Source organism: Aethalodelphis obliquidens, unplaced genomic scaffold, assembly GCF_003676395.1.
Source record: "Aethalodelphis obliquidens isolate GAN/ISIS:26980383/991018 unplaced genomic scaffold, ASM367639v1 scaffold62, whole genome shotgun sequence".
Lineage (NCBI taxonomy): Eukaryota > Metazoa > Chordata > Mammalia > Artiodactyla > Delphinidae > Aethalodelphis > Aethalodelphis obliquidens.
This window is the reverse complement of record NW_020838006.1, coordinates 1,133,074-1,146,094: the sequence shown is the minus strand read 5'-3', so window position 1 is coordinate 1,146,094 and position 13,021 is coordinate 1,133,074. Positions and strand designations below refer to the sequence as shown.

The 13,021-nt window shown below is 36.5% G+C and overlaps 1 protein-coding gene across 4 annotated transcripts in view; it reads right to left on the bottom strand.

Annotated features, from left to right (window-relative positions):
* CMC1 (C-X9-C motif containing 1) overlaps positions 1-13,021 on the bottom strand; it is a 74,966-nt gene that overhangs the window by 49,447 nt on the left and 12,498 nt on the right. For 3 of the 4 annotated variants that reach the window (XM_027088359.1, XM_027088361.1, XM_027088360.1), the window contains exon 2: positions 3,869-3,958. In XM_027088359.1, the coding sequence (XP_026944160.1) occupies positions 3,869-3,958 (90 nt within the window). The remainder of the gene's footprint in view (positions 1-3,868; positions 3,959-13,021) is intronic. The other variant, XM_027088362.1, reaches the window with a different exon arrangement.

The window sequence follows — 13,021 nt, the reverse complement described above, 5'->3', positions numbered from 1 at the left end:
GGAAGTAGCCTCCAGAGGTCATCAAACCATCCTCCTAAAACACTACACATTGGTAAGTCCCCGATTCAAGAAAAAGCAATGATTCCACCATCACACTTGATGGAAGGGGACTTCTGTTTTGGCTTTTGGGAGGTGGTGGCCATTCTAGAATTTTTCTTCTGTACCATTCCCAGTGTATTCAGCATTCATTGTGTTACTTTGGTCGTTTATTTTAGTGGCTCTACTCACTGCCACTAATACCACTGGCAAAAGAAGAACATTATGAAGTTTTCTATTTAAATCCATTGTTCAACTGCCTTTCTTTTGATGTATGCTTTACCAACAGAGTTTACAATCTTGTGAAAGTTTATGTAGTAGTGAGATCCAGATTCTCAATTCTGTATCTAATCCCCAAGTCAAGCCATCTTTATTCATCAAATCAAAACTAAGTTATAAAGGAAAAAGTGATGAGCATTCTTTTTCTCTTCAAAAGGAAACAAAAAAAATCTATTTTATAAAGACAAAGATTCTCAAGTTGACACCAGTTTACTACAAACACTGCTTAACTGTCACCCAAAAGCTGAGACTTTCTTGTTTCAGGTTATAATTTTCATTATATGGAAATGGCAAGGTTACCATGACTTCATAAAAATTAACTGTAGAATTAGAATCTTGTAATTATAGATAAAAGTTAAATTTTAGAAGTATCAGGGGCTATAACAATGAAACATTCTAAACATTATCCACTACTTAAGACAAATTTTAAGTGTGTTTAAACATAAGGTGAAATGTGCAATGCAGACTAAATCAGTGTAGAGTAAAAACCCAATAGTGTACATATAGATAATGAAGGGATCAGGGAAGCTGGTTAAAACTTATAATGAAGAGAGAACTAGTAAGAATATAGCAACCTGGCTGAAATTGATATTCATTAGGGTACTCTCACATCAATAGGGAGCATTTGGATGCTGTGGTCTTTATCAGTGTCCCAGCTGGTAATGGCTGAAGGTTAATGCCTTACCCCATTCTGTTCAATTTTCTATCCTAATTAGCCCTCCAAATCTATAGCTGTGAGCACCAAGTGTCTGTGCTCAAAAGAAACTAATTAATGCTAGCAAATTAGATCAAGTCCAAAGATCCAACAGCCAAACTCTTAGTTAAATGCTCCTTGTTAATAGGAAGTGTAGCTGTCAATAACTGCTGTTGGTGACTATAATGAGGCATCCTTTTTTTCATTGAAAGTGATTTCATTTCTCTTTGTCACTGGAAAAGCTGTTCCATTCCCTTCACAAACCTAAGTTGCTGGCAGCCTGACCCAATTCTTATGATCAGCCAGGTTGAAATGACATGAAAAAATAAAATAAAATCAAACAGAAAAGCTTTCCTACATAATCATGTTTCAGGAATTTAACAGAAAATCAGATCACTTATTAGAATTCCTATATCTTTACTCAAGAACTGTACAATTAGGATGCATAATGCTTTTATGTAAAATCCTGTAATTATTTAATAAAACAAAGGCTATAAACAGTAAATAAACCACAATGGAAGTGTTCTGATTCTAAATTCCGTCTTATTGTTCAGTTTAAACGTAGCTGTTCTGCTCCCACTTGAGCAATGCCAGTTTATGTTCTCTCCTAGTTCACATGGTTAAACAGGAAGATCATTCTTTTATAAAATAATCAATTTTAGATTCTAAAACACTGTTTTGGACCATATGGCCTGACAAAAAATCGATATATGATATCTATAAAAATTCAAATACTCAAAGATCATTTGTTATAACGTGTTCTAGTAGGGACAAATGCATTGAAATAACTCAAATGGATCTCAAATTTTAAGATGCTTTCAGTCTTCAGAAGATTTTAAATATGGTTAAAAAAAAAAAAGATCAACATCCTCAGCAACTTAAGTTTTGATAAAGAAGCAAAAACTAAACATTTTCTTTTCTGTACCATTACAAAGTAATAGGTGTGTAACACAAATATTTTAAAGTTATACTCTATTTCTTTCATTTCAAAGACCAAAGTTTCATTGCCTAAGAGCAAAGCAAAGGTAGTTCTGAAACCCAAACTCGACCATTTCACATTTTCATCTGAATCATGTAAGAAATCTGTAATTGAGTTATCTAGCTTTCTTTCATTCTAGATATCAGAATAACATGTTACAAAACCCTATAATTTTATTATCCATTTTTAAGTTTTATCCTCCCTCACCTGAATCAGGATATTTTTTTAAAGTCCTATGAGGCAGGTGGAGGGTTACCTCTTGAGACCATCAGCATGACACCCGCTGACGCCAGGTGTGCACTGAACCCTACCCGCAGGTGCCAACGGAGTAACTTCTCCTGCCATCTGGGGGTGGGGGAAAGGAAGGTGCTCTGATTATACAACTAATTCATAATGAAACCAAGACCATCAAATGATACTAATAAATTACTGATAACTTGTTAATAAATTTATTTACAGATGGATTTAATTCAAACCTGATTTATAGGTGGATTTAAAATGGGAATAGCTCATGATAAATCATTTAAGAAAAAGAAATGACCATCACACAATGTCAATTCTGAGGAACTATTCTTTTATTGCCTTTGTCCATCAGTCCCAGAGGTCATTCTCTAAGGAGATAGCATCTAAGGGACAGAAATGTGCCTAGCACCCAAATGTTATTGACACAGTCCCCAAACTACAGCTGACACAGCCTGGCTTCCCGCAGAGAAACTTGCCGGGCACTGCAGCCCATCAGCCCCACTAAGCATTACTGTGGTCCCTCAACGAAGGCTACAAGGGATGCTGGGAAAACAGTCCACGTCAGTACAATTTTACCACTGTTTCTTTGCCATGGACATTCCAAGAGGAAGATTTTTTTTTTAATTTATTTATTTACTTATTTATTTTTGGCTGTGTTGAGTCTTCATTTCTGTGCGAGGGCTTTCTCTAGTTGTGGCAAGCGGGGGCCACTCTTCATCGCGATGCGCGGGCCTCTCACTATCGCGGCCTCTCTTGTTGCGGAGCACAGGCTCCAGATGCGCAGGCTCAGTAGTTGTGGCTCACGGGCCTAGTTGCTCCGCGGCATGTGGGATCTTCCCAGACCAGGGCTCGAACCCGTGTCCCCTGCATTAGCAGGCAGATTCTCAACCACTGTGCCACCAGGGAAGCCCCCAAGAGGAAGATTTTTATTAAAAAAACATTTCTACAATAATACTGCTATCTGCTTTTCTAATTACCCACCATTTATGGCCTCATTTTTCATCTTCTACGCCTTTGTATTTTTCACTATAATATTACATATTAATCAACATATCTCTAGATTTATAGAATACAGGCATATTTTATATTAAAACATTTTTCACAGAATACATGCATATGTGGGTGTCTAGTGCATGCATTTACAGAAATATCTTCTGCTCAGAAATGTAGAATATAGAAAAGTTTTTTAAAAGACTTGTAAGTACTACTGAAATTCCATTAACAATTCAATAATAGACAACAACGCCAAAGAAAATCATCTTAGACTATATTCCTATATGAATATGTTGATAGAGGAAAAACAGGCACACATTACATTTGATGTTTCTTCTTTCCCTATCAGAATCACCAGAATAACTTGTTTCTCCAAAATATGAATACAAGTTTTTCTCTCTATATAACTGTACATCTAGGAAAAAATGCTTTTTACTAGGAATCTGGGAGAATATTTTTAAATTGCAAATGAATTGAACACTGCCTGGAAGTTCTGAAAGCTGAAATACTGGTATCTGAGTGAAAGGGTAAGAAGCAATTCATACATATTAATTCATTGACTACTTGATTCCAAGGCTAAGGATTAAATTCAGATCATGTTATAAAAAACGTATTTGATCTTCATATGAATATTTGAATCTTACCTTGAACTTGTTCAGAACATCTCTCTCGGGCCTTTTCTCTCATTATTTTGGAGATCAAAACATCTTTTTCGACATGTCTGAGATGCTGCTCTGAAAAAAAAAAAAAAGATCTTCCTTTAATATAGTAAAGTCTCAGGTAAATCACCAGTTTAGGGGAAAAATAAGCACTCTGGTCTACTTAAAATAAAAGCCTAGGCAAACATATTAAAAAGTGACTCTTCTATGACCTCATGAAATTGTGACTCTTTAGTCGCTGAAAATCATTCTAAATATTGTTTTATATATGAAAGAAAAAATGTGAGGGTGTAGGCAACATCTTTCTAAAACATTCTGCAAACTATGTTGCAACACTTTTATTTGATAACACATTCCATGTAGTCTTGGCAAAATTAAAGTCATAAAGTGTTATAATTTTTTAATTCATATAATCCACAAAAAGAGGATTTTTAGCAATACAGTACTGAGATCCAAGGATAGATGAAGAGATCCAAGATTAAGAGACATGTGAGTAGTTTCTCCACCCAGTAACAAGGGTAGCTTAAGAAAGAGCTGGCAGAAGAAGAAAAAGTGGAACTCGTGTGCATAGAAAAACAAACTACAGGAGGTTTCTGTGCACTTTAAATAGAACTACCTCAGTTAGACTAACACAGCAGCCGAAGCACCTGCTCCAAACTCCCACCTGCTCCTCAAATTCCTAGAGAACCCTGAAATCCAAAGGGGTAAGTATCCTCCAAATGATCAGGAATTCTGAAAGGCAAAAGGCAGATGAGATCAGATTAAAGGAGGCAATCTTATCCCCAGAGTTTTTTCCCAGGAAAAAACTGATACCAAAAGTAGGAAGCGGGCTTCCCTGACGGCGCAATGCTTGAGAGTCCGCCTGCCGATGCAGGGGACACGGGTTCGTGCCCCGGTCCGGGAAGATCCCACATGCCACGGAGTGGCTGGGCCCGTGAGCCATGGCCGCTAAGCCTGCGCGTCCGGAGCCTGTGCTCCGCAACAGGAGAGGCCACAGCAGTGAGAGGCCCGCGTAACGCATAAAAGAAAAAAAAAAAAAAAGGTAGGAAGCATGCTCCACGCTCTGAAGCAGCAGAAACGGGGAGAAGGAAACATCCCTAGAGGAAACCAAAGCATTAGTGGTCAAAATACCACAGCAGGAGCCAAAGGAGGTCACTCTTCTGCTGCCTTCAGACCACAGGTAAAATAAGTAAATACAGGCACTTATCTCCATAAGATCAGAAAGTCTCTCAGTATCTATCTAGTGACACTTAAGACCAGGAACCCCTAAACTTTTCCTGGTTCCCAACATCCTCTGGATGCAGCTATGAAGTGATACAGTATTTGTAGAGAGGGTAAGAGGGCATCTCAAAAAGCAAACAAAATCAGCAACAACCAAACAGCCAAGAATCACCTAAATTTGTTGAAGGACAACACAGTGAAAAGGAGAACCCAACTGTAATTAATCAAGAAGTAAACAACTCCTAAGAGGGTGAAAAGAGTAAAGAAAATAAGATTTTCAAATAAATATAATATACTGAAGCAAATAAAAAGACATGAGTTCTCAGAAAGAAACAAATCATAGGTCACCTAAATGCACTTTGATGAAATATCTGAAGCTCAAAAATCCTAAAAGCTTCTAAAGGGAAAAAAAAAATCACCACACAGAGGAACAGGACCAGATTTACATCGTGTTTCACAGGCAAGATGTGGATGCAAGAAGATAATGATGAAATAACATCAAAGTTCTCAGAAAGAATTACTTTATATCCAAGAATTCCAGAGCCAATTAAGAGTGAAATTAAAGATATTTTCAGATATGTAAGAACTGAAAAGTTTCTCTCTTTCAACCCCACCAAAAAAGAAATGATCTTTATCATAGTGTGACAAACCAAGCCACTAATCCAATGTGGTGATGGAAAACAAGAATCCTTCTGTATGCACAGGGAGCCCATGGGCAGGAGTTCAGGCAGGTAGAGCAGAAGTGACTCTTCTCTGCTTCTGTGTCTGGGGCTCATCTGGGAAGACTCCAGCCACAGGCCCTGACTTCAATAGCCACAAAAGCTGGGGCTGGAGGATTTACTGCCAAGAAGACTTCTTTCTTCACATATTTATCTGATGTGTGGACTGGAAAGGCCAAATCACCTACACAGGGTACAGTGGGTAGGTGGCCTTTTCTGAGCCTGTTGTGGAAGCCATGCAGCCTTGTTCCTGCTACCTTATATGTTGATTTCAAGTCACTGGGCTCAGCCTACACTCCAGTGGAGGGAGGGCCACATCACACAGAGCCTGAGAGAGGGAAGATACTGTTGTAACCTTCTTTGTAAAATAAAATCTGCCACAAGAAGTAATAGAGAATGTATTCTGATCAAATAAAATGAATCCATGATGTACAAGTATAAATATATAAGGCATATTAGAAAACATACATTTAAATTTACATGTTAAAACTGTAGAGTACTTGAACAACATCATCAACTAACTTGACCTAACATTTATAGAATACTCCACTCAATAGCAGCTGAATATTTACCAAGATAAACTATAGTCTGGGCTAGGAAACAAATCTTAATAAGTGTAAAAGAATTCAAATCATACAAAGTATGTTCCCTGACACCGGTGTATTTAAAGTAGAAATCAGTAACAAAAGGATCTCTTGATAATCTTCAAACATTTGGACACTAAATAACACACTTTAAAATAACCCATGGGTCTAGGAAGAAATGAAAAGGGAAATTAGAAAGTATTTTGAAATGAAAGAAAATATATCAAAATTTGTGTGAGGCAGCTAAAACAGTACTGATAGAAAAATTTATAGCACTAAAAGTTTACATTGGAAAAAACGGATAGTCTTAAATCAATGACTTAATCTTCCACCTTGAGAAATTAGAAAAAGAATAAAGAAACACAAAGCAAAGGAAAGAAATAATAAAACCTAAGCATAAATCAATGAAATAGAAACCAAAATAAACAAGCAAAATGATAAAGAAAAGCAATGAAACCAAAACTGGTTCTTTGAAAACATTATTAAAACTGATAAACCACCTTGCCAGTAAAAAAGGGAGGTCACAAAGATCAGAAATGATACACATTTTTATATAATAATAATGTATTTAAGTGATCTTTAAATGTAGGTCAATAAATTTGACAACGAAGATGAAGTGGACAAATTCCTTGAAAAACACAAATAACCAAACCTAACTCAAAAGGACATATAACCAGCAGAGCCCTGTATCTATTAAGAAAATTGAATCTGTAGTTAAAAGCTTTCTCACAAAAAAATTCCAGACCCAGAGAGCCTCACTGGTGAATGTGGCCAAACATTTAAGAAAGAAATAATATCAATTCCATACGAACTCTTTCAGAAAACTGCTCTGAAGCCAGCATTACCCTGATACCAAAACCTGATAAGACATTACAAGAAAAGAAAACTACGGTCCAATATCCCATCATGAATACAGATGTAAAACTCTTTACAAAAGATGAGCAAATTGAATCCAGCAATACAAAAAAGGATAATACCTCATGACTAGGTGGGGTCTATCCCAGGATTGCAAGCTTCACTTAATATTCAAAAGTCAAGAAATGTAATTCATCATATTAAAAAACTAAAGAAGGTAAGACACGTGGTTATGACAACAAGCCACAGAAAATACATTTGACAAAAACCTAATATCCATTCCTAATTAAAACCCTCAGTAAAGTAGGAACAGAAGGAAACTTCCTCAACAGGATAAACGGCATCTAAAAAAAAAACCCACTGCTGATATCATATTTAATGGTGAAACACTGAATGTTTTCCTCCTAAAACAGGGAACAAAAGATAAAGAAGTCTGCTCTTACCATTTCTATTCAGCATTATACTGGATGTTCTAGCCAGTGCAATAAGGCAAGAAAAATAAAAGGCTTCCAGATTGAAAAGTAAAAAATAAAACCATAGTTACTCAAAGATCATATAATTGTCTATATAGAAAATCCAATAGAATCTACAAAAAGTTACTAGAACTAGTATATGAGTTCAGCAAGGCTTCCAGATACAAGATTAATATACAAAAATCAAATGGAAATGACATAATAAAAAGTCAGAGAACTAGAAAATAATTCAATAATAACCTTCCAATCTATAAAATAGAAAATGGCTTTTTAAAAAATGAACTGGGGCTCAGGAACCTGCAAGACAAGAAGAAAAGATCTAACATTGATTTTACCACAGTCTCAGAAAAAGAGGTAAAAAGAATGCAGGGCTGAAAAAATATTTGAAGAAATGACTGACACTTTTACGAACTAGTCAAAAGACAAAAACCTATTAATTCAAGAAAACAGTTAAAAACCTAAAGAAATACACACCCAGACAAATCATAATCATACTTCAGAAAATGAGAAAGAAAAATCTTCAAGGTGCAGGGCAGAAGTTGAGACACAGATGTAGAGAACAAAGGTATGGACACCAAGGGAGGAAAGCCACGGTGGGGAGGGGATGGTGGTGTGCTGAATTGGACGATTGGGACTGACATTTATACACTGATGTGTATAAAATTGATGACTAATAAGAAACTGCTGTATAAAAAAATAAAATTCAAAAAAAAAATCTTCAAGGCATCAGAGAGAAATATAGCAGAACAAAAATTCAAAAGACAAAGGCTTTCTCTTCAGAAACCAGAGGCCAGAAGGAAGTGTCACAGTATTTTTGAGTACTAAAAGAAAAGACCTGTCAATCAAAAATTCTATAACCAGAAAAAATGTTTTTCAGGATTGAAGACAGAATAAAGATAACTCAGAGGAAAGGAAGCTAAGGTAATTTCTTGCCAGCAGACCTGTTGTAAAAGAATGGCTAGAGGAAGTTATTCAGACAGGAAGGAAATATTAACAAAAGGAAACTCAGAACAACAGGAATGAAGAAAGGACAACACAAAGAATAAATGTAATAAACTATTCTTTTCTTGAATTTTAAAAATTATTTTTGACAGAAGCAAAAATTATAGCATTCTCAATGTATATAGAGATAATATTAAAGATGACTTCCGGATAAAGGAAAGAGGATAAAGCAACTTCGGTGGTAGTAAGATATCTACATTTTATTTGAAAGATAAAATGTTGATGCTAGTAGACTGTGATAAGCTATGTATGCATAATGTAATCTTTAGAACAACCACTTAAAAAAACTAAGAAATAAATTCAGAAACCATACAGATAAATCAAGTGGAATGGAGTTAACCAGACAGTAGTAACAGAAAGATAGCAGGAAAACCTCCTGACACCTGGAAATTAAATGACACACTTCTAAATAATTCATAAGTTGAAAGAGGAAGTAAAAGAATACACTGACCTGAATAAAAATGAAAGCATAACATATCAAAATTTGTAAGACAAAGCTGAAGCAGTGCTTACAGGGAAATTTATAGCAATAAATGCTCATATTTAAAGTCTCAAACCAATACAGTTGACCCTTGAACAATACGGGTTTGAACTGTGAGGGTCCACTTATACGCAGACTTTTTCCAATACATGGGTACTACAATATTACACAATGGCAGTTGGTTGAATCCACCACATTTTATTAGGACAGCATTACTCAGATACCAAAAGCAAATCAATATTTTTTTTAAAAAAAGCCCTAATATCCTTCATGAATACAGATGCAAAAATCCTCAACAAAATATTAGCAAATCAAATCTGGCAATGTATAAAAAGAAAAATACACCACACCAAGTGAGCTTTATTCCAAGGATGCAAGGTTGGTTCACTATTTGAAAAACAACCAATGTGATCTATCATATTAACAGTGTAAAAAATGAAAGCCATAAGATCACATCAATTGACTCAGAAAAAAACATAAAATTCAACGCTATTCATTAAAAATGAACAAACAAAACTCAGTAAACTAGGACTAGAAAGGAACTTCTTCAATCTAACAAAGAATCTGCAAATAATCTATAGCTAACATTATACTTAATGGTAAAAGACTGAATGCTTTCCCTTTAAGAACAGGAACATGGAGTAAAACTGCATAGAACCATACACACAAACATATGCATGTATATAAAAACTGGTGAAAACCGAAAAGGTCTACTGTCTAGTTAACAGTATTGTACCAACGTCAAGTTTCCTGCTTTTGATATTTGTACTACAGTTATGTAAGATTTCACTGTTGGAGGAAGCAAGGTGAAGGGCACAAGAGACTCTACACATTAGTATTTTTTATAACTTCTGTGAGTCTGTAATTACTTCAAAATAAAAAGTTAAGGGAAAAAAACTGCTAGAAGAAATCACAGGAGAAGATCTTTATGTACTTGCAGAATATTTAGACTTGCTTACCCTCGACCATAAGAAAACAATCCAATTAGAAACGGGCAAAATATATGTATCTAACAAAGGACTTGACTCTAGAATATATTAAAAAACTCCTAATTATCAATAACAAAAATAGAAACAACCCAATAAAAAAGAGGCAAAAGGCTATAGTGGACACTTCAAAAAGAAGATACACAAAACTGTAAATATATACGTGAAAAGGTGCTCAAAATCATTAGTCATTAAGAAAATGCAAATGAAACCTATGATGTCATTTCACACCCACCAGAATGACTAAAATGAAAAACAGTAATGACACCAAATGTAAGGAAGAAACATGGAGCAACTGGAACTTTCATACATGCAGGCGGGAGTGTGAGATGATAAACTTCTTTGGAAACCTGCTTGTTAAGTTATAAAGTTAAATATACACCCAGCCTATTTTCCACTCCCTAGGTGTTCATTTACCCAAGATAAACTAAAATATATGTCCAGAAAACAACCTGTACAAATCAGTTTATAGAAGCATTATTCATGATAGCCCCAAACTGGGAACAACCTAAATGTCCACTGAATACTATTTAGCACTACAAAAGGATGAACTACTGGTTTACTCAACTTGGGTGAATCTCAAAAATTATGTTGAGAAAAAGAAGCCAGGCACAAGAGTACATACCATAGGATTCAAGAACATGCAAAACTGGGCTTCCCTGGTGGCGTAGTGGTTGGGAGTCCGCCTGCCGATGCAGGGGACACGGGTTTGTGCCCTGGTCCGGGAGGATCCCACATGCCGTGGAGCGGCTGGGCCCGTGAGCCATGGCCGCTGAGCCTGCACGTCTGGAGCCTGTGCTCCGCAACGGGAGAGGCACAACAGTGAGAGGCCCATGTACCGCAAAATAAATAAATAAATAAATAAATAAAAATTTTAAAAAACACACCAAAAGTTAGTTGGGAAAAAAAAAAAAGAACATGCAAAACTAATCTACAATGATAAAAATCAGAACAGTAGTTATCCATGGGCATTGAGACGGATATTCTCTGAGGGATGTCCTGTTTGGGGTATATGCATTTATCAAAACTCACAATCTGGGCTTCCCTGGTGGCGCAGTGGTTAAGAATCTGCCTGCTAACCCAGGGGACTTGGGTTCGAGCCCTGGTCCGGGAAGATCCCACCTGCCGCGCAGCAACTAAGCCCACGTGCGCAACTACTGAAGCCCGCGTGCCTAGAGCCCGTGCTCCACCACAGCGAGAAGCCTGCGCACCGCAATGAAGAGTAGCCCCACTCACCGCAATTAGAGAAAGCCCTCATGCAGCAATGAAGACCCAAAGCAGCCATAAATAAATTTTTAAAAAAACCTCACAATCTGTAAATTTCACTGTATATATATATATATATATATATATTTTACTTCAATTGACAATATGTTAACATTAAAACATGATATGAATCTATACTCACAGTGGGTGATTTTAACAAGTTAACTATCAGAAATTAAATAATTAAGTAGACAAGAAGTTTTATAACTTTCTCCTTCGAGAGACTATTCATCTTTTATTAGATTTATTTCTATCAGGAAAGGTATCTTTTCATAAATAATATGTAATTATTTATTGCTGGTAGGTAGGTTCAACAAAATTTTTTATATTGCCCTTGTAACCAATACAACCTTACTTAATTCTCATTAATTGTAATACTCTGCCAATAGATTCTCTTCCAATTTCTTTTTTTTTAAATAAATGTATTTATTTATTTTTGGCTGCGTTGGGTCTTCATTGCTGCACACGGGCTTTATCTAGTTGCGGCAAGCAGGGGCTACTCTTCGTTGTGGTGCGTGGTTTCTAGGCACACAAGCTTCAGCAGTTGTGGCACATAGGCTCAGTAGCTGTGGTGCACGGGCTTAGTTGCTCTGCAGCATGTGGGGTCTTCCCGGACCAGGGCTCAAACCTGTTTCCCCTGCATTGGCAGGCGGATTCTTAACCACTGCGCCACCAGGGAAGTCCTCCAATTTCTATATAGACAATCATCAGGAAAGCTCTGTACCTTTCTTTTTCAATTCTATGTCTTTTAGAAGAACAGTGAGTAGTAACCAGCAGCACCTGTCTTGAGTGCTCAAATTCTGCTTAGAATTTTTGAAGTTATCCTCATGTTGAGATCTGCCTGTGACTTTACTCTCCTATCTTTGTGTTGTTTTGGTATCAAAGTCACATTATTTAAACAATACATTAGGGACTTCTTTCTGTATTCTCTGGACCCCTTTGTATAAAAATCAAGATTATTACCAGTCCTTTGAAAGTTTGGTAGAAACCACCTGTGATGGTCAGCTTTATGGGTCAATTTGGTGAGGTGCTAGTCCCCAGGTATTCACACAAACTGTTGCTGGGAGGGTATTTTGCAGATGTGATCAACATCTTTAATCAGTTGACTTTAGGAAGATCATCCTAGAAAATCTGAGTAGGCCTGATTCAATCAGTTGAAAAGCCTTCAGAGCGCACTTGAGATTCTCCTAAAGAATTCCACCTGCAGACCATAGCTTTGGCTCATGACCAAGAGTTCCAGAGCTGCCCTTCCTGACACCCTGCCCTACACATTTCAGACCTGCCCAACAGTCAATCACATAAGCCAATATCCTGCCACGTATATGTGTACATGTGTGTGTGTACCTGGTTTAGTCAGGGTTTGGGAGTATGTATGTGTGTGGGAGATAGACGCAAAGAGAGTTTTAACTACTGATACAATTTTCTAAGGGCTTTCTATTTATTCTTGAGTCAGTTGCAGTTTTTCGTAAGTTTGTATTTCTCAAGGAAACTATCCATTTCATCTAAAATTTCAAAATAATGATATGAAGACGTTCACATGACTTCTTGCTC